Here is a 21,918-nt window from a genome sequence, read left to right as displayed (position 1 = left end):
CCAATCGCAACAGTGTGTCACAGAATTTAAAGGTGTGTGTGGGGGATGAGACCTATGTAAATAAAGCAGAATTCCTGAGAAGACAAAACGTTTACATAATAGAGTAATTTAGAGATAGAGATCATCATTCATATAGATAGCAGAGTTATCCTCCGTGAACACGTTTCAGATAGATACCAAACATGGATAATGTAGTATTATTCTGTCACTCATTCAATAGTCAGTCCTCTGGATACTGTAACAGAGAGATACATTTTGGCCCCTCAGAGGGAGAAGGGCTAACTAGTCTTTGAGCATTGTCCTTTGTGCTTTCCTTGTGTTCCTGGACCATTTGCCATGCAACTCCATGTGTCAGAGAGCACATAAATGAAGGCCAACAAAATACCTCCTGAAAAAACTAGAAACAAATGAAGTGAATGTGGTTTTAATGTATTTATTTATATAGAGAGTATGTGAATGTTTGTTTGTGCTTGATCCTCCTCAGACACTGGAGGGAGCTGATGCAGAGGACTAACACCAGCTTTGAGATGAATCCAGACACCTTCACTCTAGAGAACATGTTCGCCATGGAGCTGAACAAGTATGGCAATGTCATCGGTGAGATTGTCACCTCAGCTGTCAAAGAGCTCAGTATTGAGAAGGCAAGCAACCCCTTTAGGATGTTTATTTCATCACACAAAGCTGTAATTGTACAATTCTCTTTGCAGTGTGTTCAACATTGTATGGTCAGTATCAATAACTAAACATTGAGTTTATATGTCATTTACATTTAGATAATGGGTATATGTGTGTTTGTGTACAGGGAGTGACGGAGGTGGTGGAGACCTGGGAGAATATGAAGTTTAGTGTGCAGCGCTACTTCAAAGGCACCCAGGAACGTGGCTCTATCCTGGGGGTGGTGGACGAGATTCTGCAGAACCTGGATGACAACGCCATGAACCTTCAGAGTATGGCAGGCAGCCGCTTCGTAGGGCCCTTCCTGGCCACCGTACAACAGTGGGAGAAGAGCCTGTCCCTCATCAGCGAAGTCATAGAGGTCAGTCAACGTCCCAAATAGCACCCTATTCCATATATAGTGCACTACTTTTTACCAGGGCCCATAGTGCATTATGTAGGAAATAAGGTGCCCTTTGGGACACAGCCAGTGACCTTTGGGTCCTAGTTCATGGAAGTTAAAATACTGTTGCGTACAACTCTCATCACAAGCTCATTGTCCTTTGAAACCACCGTTGAGTATAATGGTAACCACCCATACAGGATCTGTCCTGAAATGATATGGCATCTCCTAAGGTTTGGATGCTGGTGCAGCGGAAGTGGATGTACCTAGAGAGCATCTTCATTGGAGGGGATATCCGCTCTCAGTTACCTGAGGAAGCCAAGAAATTTGACAACATTGACAAAATGTTCAAAAAGGTGATTGACTTGAGTCCCACTTCTATTAGAACATAATTAAACACAACACGTAATGCTTTTAGACAGTATTGTCTTACTTAGTTTTGTGTGCTTGCATGGTCTACTCTAGATTATGACAGATACAGTGAAGGACCCGGGAATTAAGAGGTGCTGTCTGGTGCCCAACCGGCTGACGGACCTGCAGAGTCTGAGTGATGGTTTGGAGCGCTGCCAGAAGAGTCTCAACGACTACCTGGATTCCAAACGTAACGCCTTCCCTCGCTTCTTCTTCATCTCCGACGACGAGCTGCTCAGCATCCTGGGCAGCAGCGACCCTGTCTGCGTCCAGGAGCACATAATAAAGGTACTGTAGCATGTCACTACAGGCCAGAGATGGTTATCTTCAGGTGATCAAAGGTGTAGTCATCTTTGTGGCTTTTGTTTCCTAAAGTGTGTGGAGTTAACGTTGCCTTTTCTCTCCCTTTTTCCTCCCACCCAGATGTATGACAACATAGCGTCTCTGCGGTTTGACGTGGGGGGTAACGGGGAGACGGTGGCTGGGGCACTGGTGTCTGCGGAGGGAGAGGTGATGGACCTGAAGCGGCCGGTGCCAGCCGAGGGCCGGGTGGAGGACTGGATGACTGGAGTACTGCTGGAGATGAGGAGGACCAACAGACTCATCACCAAGGAAGCCATCTTCCGCTACTGTGAAGACAGGGGCAGGTTAGTGTGTTTCAGAAACACACGGACCTACTCCTGTCTTCAAAGTAAAACTTTGTATGTGTGTAAGATGCCAGTGAAATATTCAGCAGCACCAGTCCATAGTGTGTGTTTCCCTCAGGATTGACTGGATGTTGCTGTACCAGGGGATGGTGGTGCTGGCTGGGAACCAGGTGTGGTGGACCTGGGAGGTGGAGGACGTCTTCCAGAAGGTGAAGAAGGGAGACAAGCAAGCGCTGAAGAACTATGCCAAGAAGATGCACCAGCAAATAGACGAGCTGGTGACACGCATCACTCAGCCCATGAAGAAGAACGACCGAAGCAAGATCAACACTGTCCTCATCATCGACGTCCATGCCAGGGACATTGTGGACAACTTTGTCCGGGACAGGTAGGGAACAACATAGTGCTTTGTTATTATACTTACTGTACTGCATGCAGTGACATATGACTTCAGATGAAAACTAGATGATGTTTCTCCTCATTTCTCTCTCATGCAGTATAATGGACGCCCGTGAGTTTGAGTGGGAGAGCCAGCTGAGGTTCTACTGGGACCGGGAGCCCGATGATCTGTTTGTGCGCCAGTGCAGCGCTGCTTTCTCCTATGGTTATGAGTACATGGGACTGAATGGTCGTCTGGTCATCACCCCTCTGACTGACCGCATCTACCTCACCCTCACACAAGTACAATACCTGAACCTCAGAAAGCTTTGTCAGTCTGTATTTATACACTGTTGAATGATGGAGGTGAATGATTTTGTCTAACTGTAACTACCACTGTGTTTGTGCTTGCCTCAGGCCCTGTCCATGTACCTGGGTGGAGCCCCCGCGGGGCCGGCTGGAACGGGGAAGACAGAGTCCACCAAGGACCTGGCCAAGGCTCTGGGCCTCCTGTGTGTGGTCACCAACTGTGGAGAGGGCATGGACTACATGGTGACGCCCCTCACACCAAAATTAAAGCTTTATTTCCTCTATTGTAGTCCACATGAATAGTTTCTTTATTTACCTTGTGTATTCATTTATCATGCTTCTCCTCTCCTCTGTCTTCCCCCTCCTCTGTGTCCAGGCTGTGGGGAAGATCTTGTCTGGCCTGGCCCAGTGTGGTGCCTGGGGCTGCTTTGATGAGTTCAACCGCATCGATGCCTCTGTGCTGTCTGTCATCTCCTCCCAGATCCAGACCATCCGCAACGCTCTCATCCTGCACCTCAAGAGGTTCCATGTAAGTTATTATGACACACAGTCATCTCTTAGATGTCTGGAGACTGCCTGGACAGTTCTGGATTGGGAGAGGGTGATACTAAAACCTTGCAATTTGAGTAGGTAAACACAAAAGATTGCTACAGAACATTATTGCAAGGTAAGTTTTGGGATGTTTTATTATTATTTTTTTACCCCCAAATTTCATGGTATCCAATTGTTAGTAGCTACTATCTTGTCTCATCGCAACAACTCCCGTACGGGCTCGGGAATGACGAAGTTTGGAAGTCGTGCGTCCTCCGATACACAACCCAACCAAGCCGCACTGCTTCTTAACACAGCGCGCATCCAACCCGGATGCCAGCCGCACCAATGTGTCGGAGGAAACGCCGAGCACCTGGCAACCTTGGTTAGCGTGCACTGCGCCCGGCCCGCCACAGGAGTCGCTGGTGCGCGATGAAACAAGGATATCCCTACCGGCCAATCCCTCCCTAACCCGAACGACGCTAGGCTAATTGTGCGTCGCCCCACGGACCTCCCGGTCGCGGCCGGTTACGACAGAGCCTGGGCGCGAACCCAGAGTCTCTGGTGGCACAGCTGGCGCTGTAATGCAGCACCCTTAACCACTGTGCCACCTGGGAGGCCAGTTTTGGGATGTTTTCCCTCAAAACTGTTGGTGACATTGACTCAGGACGATTTTAACTCAGTACTCTGTATGTGTTGTGGGTGTCAGTTTGAAGGCCAGGAGATCAGCATGGACGACCGCATGGGCATCTTCATTACTATGAACCCTGGCTACGCTGGACGCACAGAGCTGCCTGAGTCAGTCAAAGCCCTGTTCAGACCCGTGGTCGTCATCGTTCCTGACCTGCAGATGATCTGTGAGATCATGCTCTTCTCAGAGGGATTCCTCTTGGCTAAGGTGAGCAGCACATCCTCTCATCAACACACACACGCACACACACAAAAACACACATACAATATTATAGATAAGTGTTGTCTGACATTGTTAGATGCACACTCACTCAGTTAGTCATCTTCCTTTGAATGTAGATTCTGGCCAAGAAGATGACGGTGCTGTACAAGCTGGCCAGGGAGCAGCTGTCTAAGCAGTTCCACTATGACTTTGGCCTGCGGGCTCTGAAATCTGTGTTAGTGATGGCTGGAGAACTGAAGAGAGGCTCACCAGACCTCAATGAGGTAAAGACCTGTGAAATTATGCAAAGTCCACTGTGATACGATTCCTATGTGTTGTACTTATAGTAAGGAGACAAAGAGAGCATTTATAATTTTCTGGAAGTTTTGGGTGGTTTTATCTCATTGCCTTCTTTGACAATCTCTCTCTTTCTCTATCCCTCTGTCTTTTTTCATTCTCTCTCCCGTTCTCCTTCCTCACCTACTCCTCACCCTCTCTCTCCATTTTTCTCTCTCAGGATGTGGTGTTGATGCGTGCCCTGCGGGACATGAACCTGCCTAAGTTTGTGTTTGAGGATGTGCCTCTATTCCTGGGGCTGATCTCAGACCTGTTCCCGGGGCTTGACTGCCCCCGTGTGTGCTACCCCAGCTTCAATGATGCTGTGGAGCAGACCCTGATGGAGAACAAATACCTCATCCTGTCCAACCAGGTGCCCTGGCTACTCTTCTCTGTCTAAACTTTAAATCTCAGGGCATAGGCAACTTTGTGAAAATGTCCATCCGCATTGAAAGATAACTAATTATTATTTCTACACATGAAAGTGAAGATGTTGATAAGTCCCTGTTTCTAATGCTGAGTGTCTGTGGTGTTCAGGTGGATAAGGTGGTGCAGATGTATGAGACCATGATGACCAGACACACCACTATGGTGGTGGGCCCCACAGGTGGAGGCAAGTCAGTGGTCATCAGCACTCTGTGCCAGGCCCAGACCAGGTCAGTGCCTCTCAGACCATTGTGACAGCTGGCATCACAACAGCCTTGCTTCTCAAAGCGTTCAACAGAGAGTGTTTTTAGGAATAGTAGCCCTCATAATTGTGGTTGTTTTCATGCCTACAGGTTAGGCTTGGTGACCAAGCTTTACTGCCTGAACCCTAAAGCCATGAGTGTCATCGAGGTGTATGGCATTCTGGACCCTGTCACCCGTGACTGGACTGATGGGATACTGTCCAACATCTTCAGAGACATCAATAAGCCCACTGACAAAAAGGAGAGGAGGTAAGACCATGTCACTGCCATTCCCTTGTAGAGTTCAACCTGAAGTTTCTAGGTATTTTATTGTATCCAATGCTACACTCTAGACCCAAACTGTTGTAGATCTATATCCATCCTGCCCTGCCTTTCTAAAATCTTCGAAAGCCAAGTTAACAAACAGATCACTGACCTTTTCGAATCCCACCCTACCTTCTCCACTATGCAATCTGGTTTCCGAGTTTAAAATAAATTCCGAGTCCAGCAAACTTCTTACCCTACATTTCTAGTTCCATAGTCAATTTTCATGATGCCTGTCCATAACCCCTCTGTCCGCCCGCCCGTCCGTCCGTCTGTCTGTCGTGTCCAGGTGACGCAGTTGCCCATGATGCTGTATGCCCTGCTGGAGACATTTCAATTTATTGCCTTACATCCCTACTCTTCTACATTTACACACACTGTACATAGATATTTCTATTGTGTAGCTCTGTGTTGTTGTTTTTGTCGCACTGCTTTGCTTTATCTTGGTCAGGTCACAGTTGTAAATGAGAACTTGTTCTCAACTGGCCTACCTGGTTAAATAAAGGTAAAATACATTTTTTATAAAATATATATATATACAGTGCCTTCGGAAACAATTCAGACCCCTTGACGTTTTCCAGATTTTGTTATGTGACAGACAGACAACCTTATTCTGAAATGGATTAAATAAATAACAATTCCTCAGCAATCTACACACAATACCCCATATTGACAAAGCAAAAACAGTTTTTTTATAAATTTCTGCAAATGTATTAATAATAAAAAGCAGAAATACCTTATTTACATATTATTGAGACCCTTTGCTATGAGACTCGAAATTGAGCTCAGGTGCATCCTGGTTTTCCATTGATCATCCTTGAGATGTTTCTACAACTTGATCAGTGTCCACCTGTGGTAAATTCAATTGATTGGATATGATTTGGAAGGCACACACCTGTCTATATACGTTCCCACAGTTGACAATGCACGTCAGATTAAAAACCAAGCCATGAGGACAAAGGAATTATCCGTAGTGCTCTGAGACAGGATTATGTCGAGGCACAGATCTGGGGAAGGGTAGCAAAAAAATTCTGCAGCATTGAAAGTCCCCAAGAACACAGTGGCCTCCATCATTCTTAAATGGAAGACGTTTGGAACCACCAAGACTCTTCCTAGAGCTGGCCACCCGGTCAAACTGAGAAATCAGGGGAGAAGGGCCTGGGTCAGGGAGTTGACCGAGAACCCGCTGGCCACTCTGACAGAGCCCTAGAGTTCCTCTGTGGAGATGGGAGAACCTTCCAGAAGGACAACCATCTCTGCTGCACTCCACCAATCAGGCCTTTATTGTAGTGGCCTAACGGAAGCCACTCTTTAGTAAAAGGCACATGACAGCCCGCTTGGAGTTTGCCAAAAGACACCTAAAAACTCTCAGAACATGAGAAACAATATTCTCTGGTCTGATAAAACCAAGATTGAACTCTTTGGTCTGAATGCCTAGCATCACATCTGGAGGAAACGTGGCTCCATCCCTACAGTGAAGCACGGTGGTGGCAGAATCATGCTGTGGGGATGTTTTTCAGCAGCAGGGACTGGAAGACTAGTCAAGATCGAGGCAAAGATGAACGGAACAAAGTACGGAGAGATCCTTGATGAAAACCTGCTCCAGAGCACACAGGACCTCAGACTGGGGCGAAGATTCACCTTCCAACAGGACAATGAGTCTAAGCACACAGCCAAAACAACGCAGGAGTGGCTTTGGGACAACTCCCCGAATGTCTTTGAGTGGCAAAAACAGAGCACAGACTTGAACCCAATCGAACATCTCTGAAGAGACCTGAAAATAGCTGTCCAGCAATGCTCCCCATCCAACCTGACAGAGCTTGAGAGGATCTGCTGAGAAGAATGGGAGAAATTCCCCAAATACAGGTGTACCAAGCTTATAGCGTCATACCCAAGAACACTCGAGGCTGTAATCGCTGCCAAAGTTGCTTCAACAAAGTACTGAGTAAAGGATCTGGATACTTATGTAAATGTGATATTTCCATTTTTTTAAATAAATTACCAAACATTTCAAAACTGTTTTTGCTTTTGCTTTTTCATTGTATGTCAATACTTTCCAAAGGCACTGTGTATATACAGTACCAGTCAAAAGTTTGGTTACACCTACTCATTCCAGGGTTTTTCTTCATTTTAACTGTTTTCTACATTGTAGAATAATAGTGAAGACATTAACACTATGAAATAACACATATGGAATCATGTAGTAACCAAATTTTTTTTAAACAAATCAAAATATATTTTATATTTGAGATTCTTCAAAGTAGCCACCCTTTGCCTTGATGACAGCTTTGTGCACGCTTGGCATTCTCACAACCAGCTTCATGAGGTAATCACCTGGAATGCATTTCAATTAACTTCTTGACGCTACCCATCCCTGTCGCGGGATCATTTTCGTCAGCAACCGCTGAATAGCATAGTCAAATAAGTCAAAACAGTCAAATAATATTACAAAAAAATATTCATATTCATGAAATCACAAGTGCAATATTGCAAAACACAGCTTAGCCTTTTGTTAATCCACCTGTCGTCTCAGATTTTGAAATTATGCTTTACAGCGAAAGCAATCCAAGCGGTTGTGTAAGTGTAAACTTACACAATCCAAGCGGTTGTGTAAGTTTATCGATAGCCTAGCATAGCATTATGTACACTTAGCATCAAGAAGCTTGGTCACGAAAATCAGAAAAGCAATCAAATTAACCGTTTACCTTTGATCTTCGGATGTTTTCACTCATGAGACTCCCAGTTACACAACAAATGTTCCTTTTGTTCCATAAAGATAATTTTTATACCCAAAAATACCGACGTTTGTTTGTCGCGTTATGTTCAGAAATCCACAGGAAAGAGCGGTCACGACAACGCAGATGGAAATTCCAAATAGTCTTCATAATGTTCACAGAAACATGTCAAACGTTTTTTAATAATCATTCCACACGTAGTTTTTAAAATATATCAACCGGATGTGTGTAGGTTTTTCAATAACAGCGGGAGGAACAATGGCGGCTTTACTCTGTAGAGCAAAAACTCATTCTAAGAGCCCCCACCTATTCACTTACGCGATGTGATCTTTCACGCTCATTTTTCAAAATAAAAGCCTGAAACTATGTCTAAAGACTGTTGACACCTTACGGAAGCCAGAGAAAAAAGGAATCTGGTTGATATCCCTTTAAATGGAGGATAGGCATGCATAGGAACAGAAGGGTTTCAAAATAAGAGGCACTTCCTGATTGGATTTTCCTCAGGGTTTCGCCTGCAATATCAGTTCTGTTATACTCACAGACAATATTTGGACAGTTTTGGAAACTTTAGAGTGTTTTCTATCCTAATCTGTCAATTATATGCATATTCTATCATCTGGTCCTGAGAAATAGGCTGTTTACTTTGGGAACGTTATTTTTCCAAACGTAACAATAGTGCCCCCTAGCTTCAAGATGTTAACAGGTGTGCCTTGTTAATTTGTGGAATTTCTTTCCTTCTTAATGCAAGAAACGAAGACCCAAAGTTACCTCTGCTGCAGAGGATAAGTTCATGAGAGATACCAACCTCAGAAATTGCAGCCCAAATAAATGCTTCACAGATTTCAAGTAACAGTCACATCTTCACATCAACTGTTCAGAGGAGACTGCGTGAATCAGGCCTTCATGGTCGAATTGCTGCAAAGAAACCACTACTGAAGGACACCAATAATAAGAAGAGACTTGCTTCGACCAAGAAACTACGAGCAATGGACATTAGACCGATGGAAATCTGTCCTTTGGTCTGATGTGTCCAAATTTGAGATTTTGGTTCCAACCCTGTGTCTTTGTGAGATGTAGAGTAGGTAAACGGATGATCTCTGCATGTGTATGGTAAACAGATGATCTCTGTGAAGCATGGAGGAGTAGGTGTGATGTTGTGGGGGTGCTTTGCTGGTCACACTGTTATTTATTTAGAATTCGAGGCACACTTAACCAGCATGGCTACCACAGTATTCTGCAGCGATACGCCATTCCATCTGGTTTGCGCTTAGTGGGACCATCATTCGTTTTTCAACAGGACAATGACCCAAAACACATATGCAGGCTGTGTAAGGGCTACTTGACCAAGAAGGAGAGTGATGGAATTCTGCATCAGATGACCTGGCCTCCGCAATCAACCCACCTGGTTTGGGATGAGTTGGACCTCAGAGTGAAGGAAAAGCAGGAAACAAGTGCTCAGCATATGTGGGAACTCCTTCAAGATGATTGAAAAAGCATTCCAGGTGACTACCTCATGAAGCTGGTTGAGAGAATGCCAAGAGTGTTCAAAGCTATCATCAAGGCAAAGGGTGGCTACTTTGAAGAATCTCAAATATAAAATGTCTTATGATCATTTTTTTCTTTACTACATGATTCCATATGTTATTTCATCGTTTTAATGTCTTCACTATTATTCTACAGAATATATATTATTTTACACTAATACAATTGCTCTATTTTCATGTCATCTGACCATAGCACCAGTTCTAATCCAAGTGCCAATGCCATTTAGCAAACTCCAGGCATTTACATTTGTTGGAGAACATGCAAATAGAGCTCTTTGGCCACGCACACCAGTAAGGAAATAAGGATGCACAAGCCGAAAAGAACCGAATACTATTACCAACTGTAAAATATAGTGGTTTATCTTTAATTTTATGTGGCTATTTTGCATCCACTGGTCCTGGGGTCCTTATTAATGTTTATGGCAGTATGAACTTTACCCAGTACCTAGATAAAAACCTGGTTGCCTCTGCCAGTAGGCTGAAACTTGTCCGCAAGTAGATCGTCCAGCAAGACAATAACCCCAAGCACACATCAAAATCCACATATAAATGATTAATTGACCACAAAATCAGCATTTTGCAATGGCCATCTCAGTCTCTGGACTTGAACCCCTTTGAAAACTTGTGGTTTGAATTGAAGAGGGTAGTCCTAAAGCGCAGACAATGGATTATTAATAATAATTATTATTATTTATGGAGGAAGGGTCTGAGATCCCTCCCAATGTGTTCTCCAATCTCATAAAGCATGTTAGAAAAAGGTTCAGTGCCGTTATCCTTGCAAGGTGAGGTATGGAAAGGTATTGAATAATTGGCAATAATTCTGACCCCTATCTTTTTGAGAAAAAAATCTTACTTGTTAAACAAAATCTATTTTTCTTAGCAATTGTATTAGTATAGATAATATGATTTCCTTTTTTTTAGCATACAATAAAGCACATTATTTGTATTATTTATTTTATATGGTATTTTTTGTTCATCTTTATCAAGGGTGGCAATAATTTGGAACCTGACTGTATATCTCTTGTTGCCACATGAACTCTTACCTACAGGTACATCCTGTTTGATGGGGATGTGGATGCTCTGTGGGTGGAGAACATGAACTCAGTAATGGATGATAACAAGCTGCTCACCCTGGCCAATGGAGAGAGGATACGCCTGCAGAACCACTGTGCTATGCTATTTGAGGTTTGTCACTAATATCACTATAGTCTCTTCAGACCACACCTTACTTGCACAGTTATTAAAGGAATAGTTTACCCAAATTACAAAATTACACACGTTTGTGGCGCAAATCCCATTCAAGTCATGGGACCCATGTTAGCATTTTTCGCACATCATGTTCAAATCATCTATAAGTGACTTTGTTGAGTTTCACAATCAATGTTAGATACTTGTGAAAAATTTGGACGTGATGCGCAAAAACAATTATATCGGTCCCATGACTTGAAGGGGATTTGTGCAACAAATTCTAAAATGTTAGCACGTGGAAACTAAATAAAAGCATGATTCTTTGTCATACCTTGTCCATAGACTGCTTACAGGGTGAAGAAGTCAATGTGTCATTTTGTAATTTGGGTGAACTTTCACTTGAAGAATTTCTCAATGTGAATGGTAAATACATTTGTCCATCGTGTGTTGTAGGTTGGAGATCTGCAGTATGCCTCCCCTGCTACAGTTTCTCGCTGTGGGATGGTGTTTGTGGACCCCAAAAATCTTCGCTATACTCCTTACTGGCAGAAATGGGTCAGTAACAGATCTCCAAAGGTAAGGAACATGACACAGTAAAATTCATAAAGGTTTTATCCTTTCAGCTTTATCAAAATTGATGTTGAAATGTCTCATCTTGCATTTGCTTGTCTTTTCCTGGACAGGAACAACCACACCTGGAGAAGCTGTTTGTAAAGTACGTGCCCAGCACTATCGACATGATAGTGGAGGGTATTGTTGACGGCAAACAGGTGGAGAAACTGAAGACCATCGTCCCTCAGACAGATCTCAACATGGTTGGTACAGCTTGGCCTTCATGAGTGTTATAACATGAGTGTTATAACATGTTGCTAATTATATTTACCCATATTGAATCTCATGAACAGGTATGCAGTATTTCCTGCAATAATATCAGTTTCTGTATCACCTACCTAATATTGGATCCAGCAAACTTCTTACCCTACATTTCTAGTTCCATAGTCAATTTTCATGATGCCTGTCCATAACCCCTCTGTCCGTCCGCCCGCCCGCCCGCCCGCCTGTCCGTCCGTCTGTCTGTCGTGTCCAGGTGACGCAGTTGTCCATGATGCTGGATGCCCTGCTGGAGACAGAGGTCTATGATGCTGACGTTCTGGAGTGTTTCTTCCTGGAGGCGCTGTATTGCTCTCTGGGGGCATGCCTACTGGACAACGGAAGGGCCAAATTTGATGACTTTGTAAAGAAACTATCCAGCTTGACCACTGGTCATGATGAGAAGGCTCTTGTTGGACCTGGAGAGATTCCAGGTGAGAGAGGCACCATCCAAGCCATGGGTCAAATACAGTCATACTTCAATTTGTATTCAGCTATTAGATACCCAAAACGACAAGTTATTCATAAAATGAATGGCTGGGATGTCCGTTCACACAGGTTACCTGCCTACTCTGTACGATTTCCATTTTGATGGGACCAAGAAGAAGTGGGTTACCTGGAGCTCCCTGGTCACCAAATACGTCCACAGCCCTGATGTGAAGTTCATCGATATCCTGGGTAAAGCATCAATGCATGTGTGCTCAGCAAAAAACTAATAAATAAGTCATCCACTGGATTCCTACAGATACCAAATGTTTCCAACCTCCCATCTTTCTCCCTCCTCTCTCTCCATATATTTCTCTCAATTTCTATCTCCATCTTTCTCTCTCTTACAGTCCCTACTGTGGACACCACGCGAGCCAGTTGGCTACTGGAGCAGATGGTGAAGATCAAGAGGCCTGTAGTTCTGGTGGGAGAGTCTGGCACCTCCAAGACAGCCACTACTCAGAATTTCCTGAAGAATCTCAACATGGACACTACTGTGAGTTTACAACAGGATGTCACAGAGACACAGACAGAGCCCATGACACTGAAATGGCAACCTATTCCTTATATAGTGCACTACTTTTGAGGCAGGGCCCATTTTAGGACGAACACCAGGTGTATTAACTGTGTTTAATGTTGCTTCTTTGTGTCTCCAGATGATGCTGACCATCAACTTCTCATCACGGACCACCTCCATGGACCTCCAGAGGAACCTTGAGGCCAGCGTGGAGAAGAGGACCAAGGAGATATACGGCCCTCCCATGGGCAAAAGACTGCTGGTCTTTATGGATGACCTCAACATGCCCAGGGTAGGTACATGCGTGCTCTTCTATAGCTCCCCATCACCCTCTCTTCCATCCCTCAACCTTCATCCTTTAGATGTGTGTCTGTATTAATGTAGGTTAGTGTGTTTGTTTGTCTGGTTGATTGTATGTTGGTATGTCATTGTACCTGTGTCCTATCAGGTGGATGATTATGGGACCCAGCAGCCCATTGCCCTGCTGAAGCTGCTGTTGGACCGAGGAGGCATGTATGACAGAGGGAAGGAGCTGAACTACAAAGTTCTGAAGGACCTAGGCTTCATCGCAGCCATGGGCAAGGCAGGAGGTGGGAGGAACGAGGTGGACACCCGCTTCATCTCCCTCTTTAGTGTCTTCAACATCCCCTTCCCAGACGAGGACTCCCTCCATCTTATCTACTCCTCCATCATCAAGGGACACACCAGGGTGAGACGCACTATTACACATTTTAAGATGCAGCTCTTTCCACCAAAAACAAACATTAATTATTGTATGAAATGACTTCATTGAACTCTAACCATTTAAACCGTAGCCGTTTGAGGAGTGCATCCAGACGATGTGTGACAAGCTGACTATCTGCACTCTGGAGCTGTACAAGAACATCATCAAAGACCTGCCGCCCACACCATCCAAGTTCCACTACATCTTCAACCTCAGGGACCTGTCTAGAGTCTACAACGGTCTGGTCCTCACCAACGCTGAGAGGTCTTAAACATTACCCTCTGTTGAATCTAAATAACATGTGTTAAGAAGATGTCACCTAGAAGCTCATGTTAAGTGTTGTGTCATGTTTAGTCTCTGAACGTTTCTCTTCTGTAGGTTTCTAACGGTCACCCAGTTTGTGCGTGTGTGGAGGAACGAGTGCCTGAGGGTGTTCCATGACAGGCTCATCAATGAAATAGACAAAGCCCTGGTACGTTCATCTGCATGGTTCTGTTCTGCTTAATCATGAAAAATGTATTAATCCCTTTACAGTAACTTCCTCTTACTATATTGTACTTGTTTTCCATTCTCATCTGTCCCCTGTCTTGTTGTCTCAGGTCCAGGACCATATAAAGAACCTGATAGATGAGCACTTTAAGTCAGACTTGGAGTCAGCCATGAGGGACCCCATCCTGTTTGGTGACTACAGAACTGCCCTCAACGAGTCTGAGCCACGCGTCTATGAGGACATACAGGACTATGATGCTTCCAAAGCCTTGTTCCAGGTACTCAGAAGTTGGGATGATGACTTTCAAACGTGTTTGATTTTTACATTTATAATTGCCCCTTGTCACCTGTACTAGGCAAAATTAAACGGCACCCTTTTTTCAATATGTTCAAAATATCACAACTTTACTGTTTGCCCAGTCTCAAGCCTTTGTCTCGTTGCTGACCTGCCCCTGTCACTGCTCTGTAGGAGATCCTGGAGGAGTACAATGAGAACAAGACCAAGATGAAACTGGTTCTGTTTGACGACGCCCTGGAGCACCTGACAAGAGTGCACCGCATCATCAGGATGGACCGCGGCCATGCCCTGCTGGTGGGGGTTGGCGGCTCCGGGAAGCAGTCCCTTACCAAGCTTGCCGCATTCACCGCAGGCTGCGAGGTCAGCCAGACACATCCTCTGCGTCCCAACTGGCACCCTATTCCCTATATAGTGCACTACTTTTGCTCTGGACAAAAGTAGTACACTATATAGGGAATAGAGTGCCAGTTGAGACACATCCATCATCTGCTACTGCTCATATGGGAGGAGGCCTTTAAAGAGACACCAGAAAGATACCTTCTTATATGGACTGTTGTTTGCCTCTTCAGGTGTTTGAGATTACACTGAGCAGAGGCTACTCAGAGACCAACCTCCGTGAGGACCTGAAGATCCTGTATCTGAAGCTGGGCATTGAGGACAAGAAGACAGTTTTCCTCTTCACTGATGCCCACGTGGCTGAGGAGGGCTTCCTGGAACTCATCAACAATATGCTCACTTCGGGTAAACACTTGAGCATACACCAGCTCCCACACATTGTGTGCATCCGAAATGTCACCCTATTCCCTAGATAATGCACTACTTTGGACCAGATTCTGCAGTCTGACTAACCCTCTGTGTGTGCAGGCATGGTCCCTGCTCTGTTCCCAGATGATGAGAAAGAGATGGTGCTGAACCAGCTCCGTGATGAGGCCATAAAGATGGGCTCTGGCCCGTCCAAGGAGAGCGTGTGGCAGTACTTTGTCAACAAGAGTGCCAACAACCTGCACATTGTCCTGGGAATGTCCCCTGTGGGAGACACCCTGAGGACACGCTGCAGAAACTTCCCAGGTACACAACACTTCACTACCGTTCACTTGGCTTTGTCTACTGTCTGAAGAGTTTATGTAATTGCTCCTTGTCTCATTTATGTCACAGGGCTGGTGAACAACACTGGTATTGACTGGTTCCTGCCCTGGCCTCCTCAGGCTCTGCATGCTGTGGCTCAGTCTTTCCTGGGTATGGAATCACAGATTCACACTTCCACCACCACTGCAATGTACTAAAATTATACAATCGATACATTTATCACTGACTCTGATTAGGGTATTTATATAAGCTTTATAGTGGTGCAACTGAACCCATCAATGTCATGCCACAGGTGAGAGTCCGATGATCCCCGAGAGGCACTCGGCAGCCGTAATTGCTCACGTGTGTATGGTGCACGGCTCGGTGGGTGACTACAGCAAGATGTTCCTGCAGAAGCTCAGACGCAGCAACTATGTCACCCCTAAGAACTACCTGGACTTCATCAGCACCTACGCCAACCTCCTGGAGGACAAGGACCAATACATTCTGGGTAACAGGGAGCACAGAGTGGGAGAAATATCAAAGGGCCTTGGTTTCCCTGCTACTGCTGTGCTGTATTGCAGTGGTATTTGTGTTTTTTTTGTGTGTGTGCCTGCGTGTGAGAGATTGTAAAGTTGTCTCCCTCTGTCCCTCGCGTGGTGTCCCAGCTCAGTGTAAGCGTCTGGAGGGTGGTCTGGATAAGCTGGAGGAGGCCAGTGTGCAGCTGGCTGAGCTCAACATCAAGCTGGCAGAGCAAAAGGTGGTTCTAGCAGAGAAATCCTCCGCCTGTGAGATCCTACTGCAGGAGATTGCCACCAACACCACCGTGGGTCAGTGCAGTTAACACAACACGACTGAGTTCCAAATGTAACCCTTTCCATATACCCTATTCCCTATTTCGTGCATTACTTATGACCAGGGCTCATACGGTAATGCACTATATAGGGAATCTGGTGCCATTTGGGAAGAGCCTTTAGACACGTTGGCTGTACCCATACCATGCTAATCATAGCCCACAGGGCAGCACAAGTAAACACAACTCTCCTTCTTGTGTAGCTGAGGAGAAGAAGAAGCTGGCGGAGGACAAAGCCAAGGAGATCGAGGAGCAGAACAAGGTTATTGCTGTGGAGAAGAGGGATGCCGAGAGCTCATTGGCTGAGGCCCTGCCTGCTCTGGAGGCAGCCCGCATCGCCCTGCAGAGCCTGGACAAGTCTGACGTCACTGAGATCAGGTGCCCCTCTCTACCTTCCCCCCTCTGTGGTCCACTGCACCCACCTGGTTGGTTTTGTGTCCCACAAGTTAAACAGAGGTTGCATCACAAATGGCACCCTATTCACTATATAGTGCACTACTTTTGACTGCACTATATAGGGAATAGAGTATAATTTGGGAGGCACCCATAATGTAGTGGTTACACTCATCAGACAGTCTGGGCCAGGAGTCAGCAGTCTGGTCCTGATGGAGTGTCACGTTGTCATCTGGCCCCTTCCCCGGCCCTTGGCTCCCTGGAAAATAGGAAAATGTTGTCATAGGAAAATTACAAATGGTGATTTTGGGAAATGTCTTATGTTGATTAATGGAACAAGTTACTCAGTGGCTTTAAAGCTTACACAGAGCAGACCTCCAGGAGCAGGACTGAACTGAACACACTTGGTCCAGACCACTAACCTCATAGATAGAGAAGGCAGCTTTGGTTAGACACAAATCAATAAAACCATATAACAATAAAACACAAATCAAATACGTCATTCCCACACTTCAAAAACATTCACTGGGAATACGTTTTGAGTTTTTAATCCATCTGTTGAAGGAGGATGTAAGTATGAACCTAGTGTGACCTATGCTTTTTTCCGTGATCCTTATCCTAATTCATAGAAAACTCCATTTCAACACTCCAAAGAAAATACAGTGCCTTCAGAAAGTATTCACACCCCTTGACCTTTTCCACATTTTGTTGTTACAAGGAGGGATTAAAATGGATTTAATTATAATTTTTTGTCAACGATCTACACAAAATACTCAATGTCAAAAATTCTAAGATTTGTAATTTAAAAAGTCATTTAGGACATCTACTTTGTGTATGACACAAGTAATTTTCCCAAAAATTATTTACAGACAGATTATTTCACTTATAATTCACGGTATCACAATTCCAGTGGGACAGAAGTTTACATACACTAAGTTGACTGTGCCTTCAAACAGCTTGGAAAATTCCAGAAAATTATGTCATGGCTTTAGAAGCTTCTGATAGGCTAACTGACATCATTTGAGTCAATTGGAGGTGTACCTGTGGATGTAATTCAAGTCATACCTTCAAACTCAGTGCCTCTTTCTTGACGTCATGGGTAAATCAAAAGAAATCAGCCAAGATCTCAGAAAGATAATTGTAGACCTCAACCAGTCAGTCTGGTTCATCCTTGGGAGCAATTTCCAAATGCCTGAAGGTACCGCGTTCATCTGTACAAACAATAGTACGCAAGTATAAAAAACATGGGACCACGCAGCCGTCATACCGCTCAGGAAGGAGACGCGTTCTGTCTCCTAGAGATGAACGTACTTTGATGCGAAAAGAGCAAATCAATCCCAGAACAACAGCAAAGGACCTTGTGAAGATGCAGGAGGAAACCGGTACAAAAATATCTATATCCACAGTAAATCAAGTTCTATATCGACATAACCTGATTTGCTGCAGGAGGGAATGGTGCACTTCACAAAATAGATGGCATAATGAGGGAGGAAAATTATGTGGATATATTAAAGCAACATCTCAAGACCTCAGTTAAAGCTTGGTTGCAAATGGGTCTTCCAAATGGACAATGACCCCAAGCATACTTCCAAAGTTGTGGCAAATGGATTAAGGACAACAAAATCAAGGTATTGGAGTGGCCATCACAAAGCCCTGACCTCAATCCTGTAGAAAATGTGTGGGCAGAAATGAAAAAGCGTGTGCGAGCAAGGAGGCCTACAAACCTAACTCAGTTACACCAGCTCTGTCAGGAGGAATGGGCCAAAATTCACCCAATTTATTGTGGGAAGCTTGTGGAAGGATACCCTAAATGTTTAACCCAAGTTAAACAATTTAAAGGCAATGCTACCAAATATTAATTGAGTGTTTGTAAACTTCTGACCCACTGGGAATGTGATGAAGAAATAAAAGCTGAAATAAATCATTCTCTCTACCAGTATTCTGACATTTCACATTCTTAAAATGAAGTGGTGATCCTAACTGACCTAAAACAGGGAATATTTACTAGGATTAAATGTCAGTAATTGTGAAAAACTGAGTTGAAATGTATTTGGCTAAGGTGTACGTAAACTTCAGACTTCAACTGTATCTTGATGTTAGAATCACCTTTAGCAGCAATTACAGCTGTGAGTCTTTCTGGGTAAGTCTCAAAGATCTTTGCACACCTGGATTGTACAATATTGTCACATTATTATTTAAAACATTTGTCAAGCTCTGTCAAGTTGATTGATCCTTACTAGACAGCCATTTTCAAGTCTTAACATAGATTTTTGAGCCAATTTAGGTCAAAACTGTAAGTAGACCACTCAGGAGCATTTAATGTTGTCTTGGTAAGCAACTCCAGTGTATATTTTGCCTGGTGTTTTAGGTTATTGTCCTGCTGAAGGTGAATTTGTCTCCCAGTATCTGTTGGACAGTAGACTGAACCAGTTTTCCTTTAGAATTTTGCTTAGCTAGCTCTAATCTGTTTATTTTTATCCTAAAAAACGTCCTAGTCCTTGCCGATGACAAGCATACCCATAACATGATGCGTGAAAATATGAAGAGTGGTACTCAGTGTTGTGTTGGATTTGCGCCTAACATAACGCCACATTTTTTGCAGTTTTACTTTAGTGTCTTGTTGCGAACAGGATGCATGTTTTGGAATACTTTTATTCTGTACAGGCTTCCTTCTTTTCACACTATCATTTAGGATTGTATTGTGGAGTAACTACAATATTGTTGATCCATCCTCAGTTTTCTCCGATCACAGCCATTAAACTCTGTAACTGTTTTAAAGTCACCGTTGCCTCATGGTGAAATCTCTGAGCGGTTTTCTTTCCTCTCCTGCAACTGAGTTAGGAAGGACGCCTGTATCTTTGTAGTGACTGGGTGTATTGATACACCATCCAAATTGTAATTAATAACATCACCATGCTCAAAGGGATATTCAATGTCTGCTTTTTTTATATAGGCTTGCCATAACAAAGGGGTTGAATGCTTATTGACTCGAGACATTTCTGCTTTTCATTTTTTATTAATTTGTAAACATTTCTAAAAATTTAACTCCACTTTGACATTATGGGGTTTTGTGTGTAGGCCAGTGACACAAAATCTCAATTTAATATTTTTTTTAATTCAGGCTGTTAATACTTTCTGAAGACACTGTAAATCCTGTTTTATAGATCTTGCTGTGCTGTGTTGAGACACTGTATATTTCCTCCTTGGAGAGGTGTAGGATTTGCCAATGGATAGAAACAAAACAAATATTTTTCCCGCTTGACTCCTTTAAAGCAGCAATTTGTACTTGGTGAAACTGCCATGTCCATTTGTGATATTACAACAACAAATAAGTTATTTCAGACAACGAACACAGTTTTTTTCCCCTCAGACATCATTACATGCGTGATTTTTTTCTAAATTACCATGATGCCAGATGTTCCTCCTCTTTTTCATCAACAAAAGAAAATAATAACCAAGGCGCTACGTCATACAGTGGTGCTGTTTCACCTTATACGGATTCCAGCTTTAACAAAAGTTGTTGCCCTAGAGCTCCATTCATGTTCATTGATAATTCTTTTCCTGTGCCTGTCTCTTTGGTTGTGCTTCTGTCCACTCGTCTGGTGCGTCAACCCTTGCAGATCATTTGCCAAGCCGCCCAAACAGGTGCAGGTGGTGTGTGAGTGCATCCTGGTGATGCGAGGCCAGAAGGAGATCAGCTGGAAGTCAGCAAAGAGCATGATGTCAGAGGGCAACTTCCTGCGTGCATTGATGGAGATGGACTGTGATGCCATCAACCCCAGCCAGGTCAAGACTGTCAGAGGTAGGTAGGCCACTTCTGTTCTGTGGTTTTCACTCCGAAACAGTACAACAATAGGTCTAACTTTATCCGTAATGCAACTTTAATATGCAGTATGAGCCCTCAAATAGCAAATACATGGATACAGGTAACTGCCAAAATAAAGGAAACACCATCATAAAGTGTCTTAATAGAGTGTTGTGCCACCATGAGCCGCCAGAAAAGCTTCATTGCTCCTTGGCGTAAATTCTTCAAGTGTCTGGAACTCTGTTGGAGGGATGCGACACCATTGTTCCACAGAAATCATTTGGTGTTTGTGGTGGAGGCGCAGCTCCAGAATCTCCCATAAGTGTTCAATTGGGTTGAGATCTGGTGAGTGGTGACTGAGACACGCACACACACTTTAAATCCCCTATGTTCCTTTGAGACACCTGTGGCTTCTTCTAGCCATGGTAGCCAAACTCATGGGCAACTGGGCATATGTATAGATGACCCTAAGCATGATGGGATGTTAATTGCGTAGTTAACTCAGGAACCACACCTGATTTCAATATACTTTGTAAGCCTCATTTACTCAAGTGTTTTCTTTATTTTGGCAGTTACCTGTATATGTTCACTCTATTGCCCTATGTTTCCCCTGGCCAGGCTTCTTGAAGAACCTGAACACCAGCTTTGAGGAGATGCAGGCCATCAGTAAGGCTGGCTCTGGGATGCTCAAGTTTGTGGAGGCTGTCATGGGCTACTGTGACGTCGCCAGGGAGATCAAGCCCAAGAGAGAGAAGGTAACGTGATCCACGCAAATGTGATAGAGATAGTATAAACAGTGTAAATTACTTTGATCGGCACAGGGGAAGTGTCATAGTCATAAATCTCTTTTGTTTATGTTATAGGCATAACACTATCCAGCACATGGCCCATGACAGTTAAATGGCACCAGCCTTTAAGAATGAGCAGTGTTGTGTTAGTGGCGTTTCAACCCCCCTGGCTGTCTGTTGCAGGTGGCGCGCCTAGAGAAGAACTTCTTCCAGAGCAAGCGTGAGCTGGAGCGTATTCAGAACGAGCTGGGGACCATCCAGAGGGAGCTGGGGGCGCTGGGGGACAAGTACAGTGCTGCCATGGGGGAGAAGCAGCTGCTGCAGGAGGAGGCTGAGGTCATGGAGAGGAGGCTGATCGCTGCTGACAAACTCATCTCAGGCCTGGGCTCGGAGAATGAGCGGTGAGGCCACACGGTGGAGTGCATATACACACAGACTCAGCATGACTTACAGCCAGTTGAAGGCTGTGGACCGTATTTGAATCAATGTTGTTTCCATGTCATTTCAACAAAAAAATTTAATGTGATGATGTTGAATCAACGTGGAAAACTGATTGGATTTGCAAGAAGTCATCAACGTCAGCATGACTTACAGCCAGTTGAAGGCTGTG

The 21,918-nt window shown here is 44.3% G+C and overlaps 1 protein-coding gene across 1 annotated transcript in view; it reads left to right on the top strand.

Moving 5' to 3' along the window:
• Positions 1 to 21,918, top strand: part of dnah10 (dynein axonemal heavy chain 10) — a 52,236-nt gene that overhangs the window by 20,021 nt on the left and 10,297 nt on the right. Inside the window, exons 26-60 of the mRNA XM_031804222.1 lie at positions 485 to 645; positions 807 to 1,036; positions 1,291 to 1,413; positions 1,523 to 1,756; positions 1,892 to 2,115; positions 2,234 to 2,503; positions 2,613 to 2,796; positions 2,911 to 3,045; positions 3,179 to 3,331; positions 4,043 to 4,231; positions 4,363 to 4,509; positions 4,743 to 4,934; positions 5,099 to 5,217; positions 5,341 to 5,499; positions 10,882 to 11,017; positions 11,474 to 11,596; positions 11,704 to 11,835; positions 12,108 to 12,324; positions 12,449 to 12,568; positions 12,727 to 12,872; positions 13,033 to 13,185; positions 13,342 to 13,602; positions 13,709 to 13,881; positions 13,996 to 14,089; positions 14,217 to 14,384; positions 14,576 to 14,764; positions 14,974 to 15,145; positions 15,269 to 15,472; positions 15,560 to 15,640; positions 15,783 to 15,980; positions 16,138 to 16,299; positions 16,526 to 16,700; positions 20,336 to 20,517; positions 21,139 to 21,275; positions 21,492 to 21,709. Of these exons, the coding sequence (XP_031660082.1) occupies positions 485 to 645; positions 807 to 1,036; positions 1,291 to 1,413; positions 1,523 to 1,756; positions 1,892 to 2,115; positions 2,234 to 2,503; positions 2,613 to 2,796; positions 2,911 to 3,045; positions 3,179 to 3,331; positions 4,043 to 4,231; positions 4,363 to 4,509; positions 4,743 to 4,934; positions 5,099 to 5,217; positions 5,341 to 5,499; positions 10,882 to 11,017; positions 11,474 to 11,596; positions 11,704 to 11,835; positions 12,108 to 12,324; positions 12,449 to 12,568; positions 12,727 to 12,872; positions 13,033 to 13,185; positions 13,342 to 13,602; positions 13,709 to 13,881; positions 13,996 to 14,089; positions 14,217 to 14,384; positions 14,576 to 14,764; positions 14,974 to 15,145; positions 15,269 to 15,472; positions 15,560 to 15,640; positions 15,783 to 15,980; positions 16,138 to 16,299; positions 16,526 to 16,700; positions 20,336 to 20,517; positions 21,139 to 21,275; positions 21,492 to 21,709 (5,961 nt within the window). The remainder of the gene's footprint in view (positions 1 to 484; positions 646 to 806; positions 1,037 to 1,290; positions 1,414 to 1,522; positions 1,757 to 1,891; positions 2,116 to 2,233; positions 2,504 to 2,612; positions 2,797 to 2,910; positions 3,046 to 3,178; positions 3,332 to 4,042; positions 4,232 to 4,362; positions 4,510 to 4,742; positions 4,935 to 5,098; positions 5,218 to 5,340; positions 5,500 to 10,881; positions 11,018 to 11,473; positions 11,597 to 11,703; positions 11,836 to 12,107; positions 12,325 to 12,448; positions 12,569 to 12,726; positions 12,873 to 13,032; positions 13,186 to 13,341; positions 13,603 to 13,708; positions 13,882 to 13,995; positions 14,090 to 14,216; positions 14,385 to 14,575; positions 14,765 to 14,973; positions 15,146 to 15,268; positions 15,473 to 15,559; positions 15,641 to 15,782; positions 15,981 to 16,137; positions 16,300 to 16,525; positions 16,701 to 20,335; positions 20,518 to 21,138; positions 21,276 to 21,491; positions 21,710 to 21,918) is intronic.

The sequence above is a fragment of the Oncorhynchus kisutch genome, linkage group LG3, assembly GCF_002021735.2.
Source record: "Oncorhynchus kisutch isolate 150728-3 linkage group LG3, Okis_V2, whole genome shotgun sequence".
Classification (NCBI taxonomy): Eukaryota; Metazoa; Chordata; class Actinopteri; order Salmoniformes; family Salmonidae; genus Oncorhynchus; species Oncorhynchus kisutch.
Note: the sequence above shows the minus strand (reverse complement) of the source record. Positions and strands in the feature narration are given on the sequence as shown.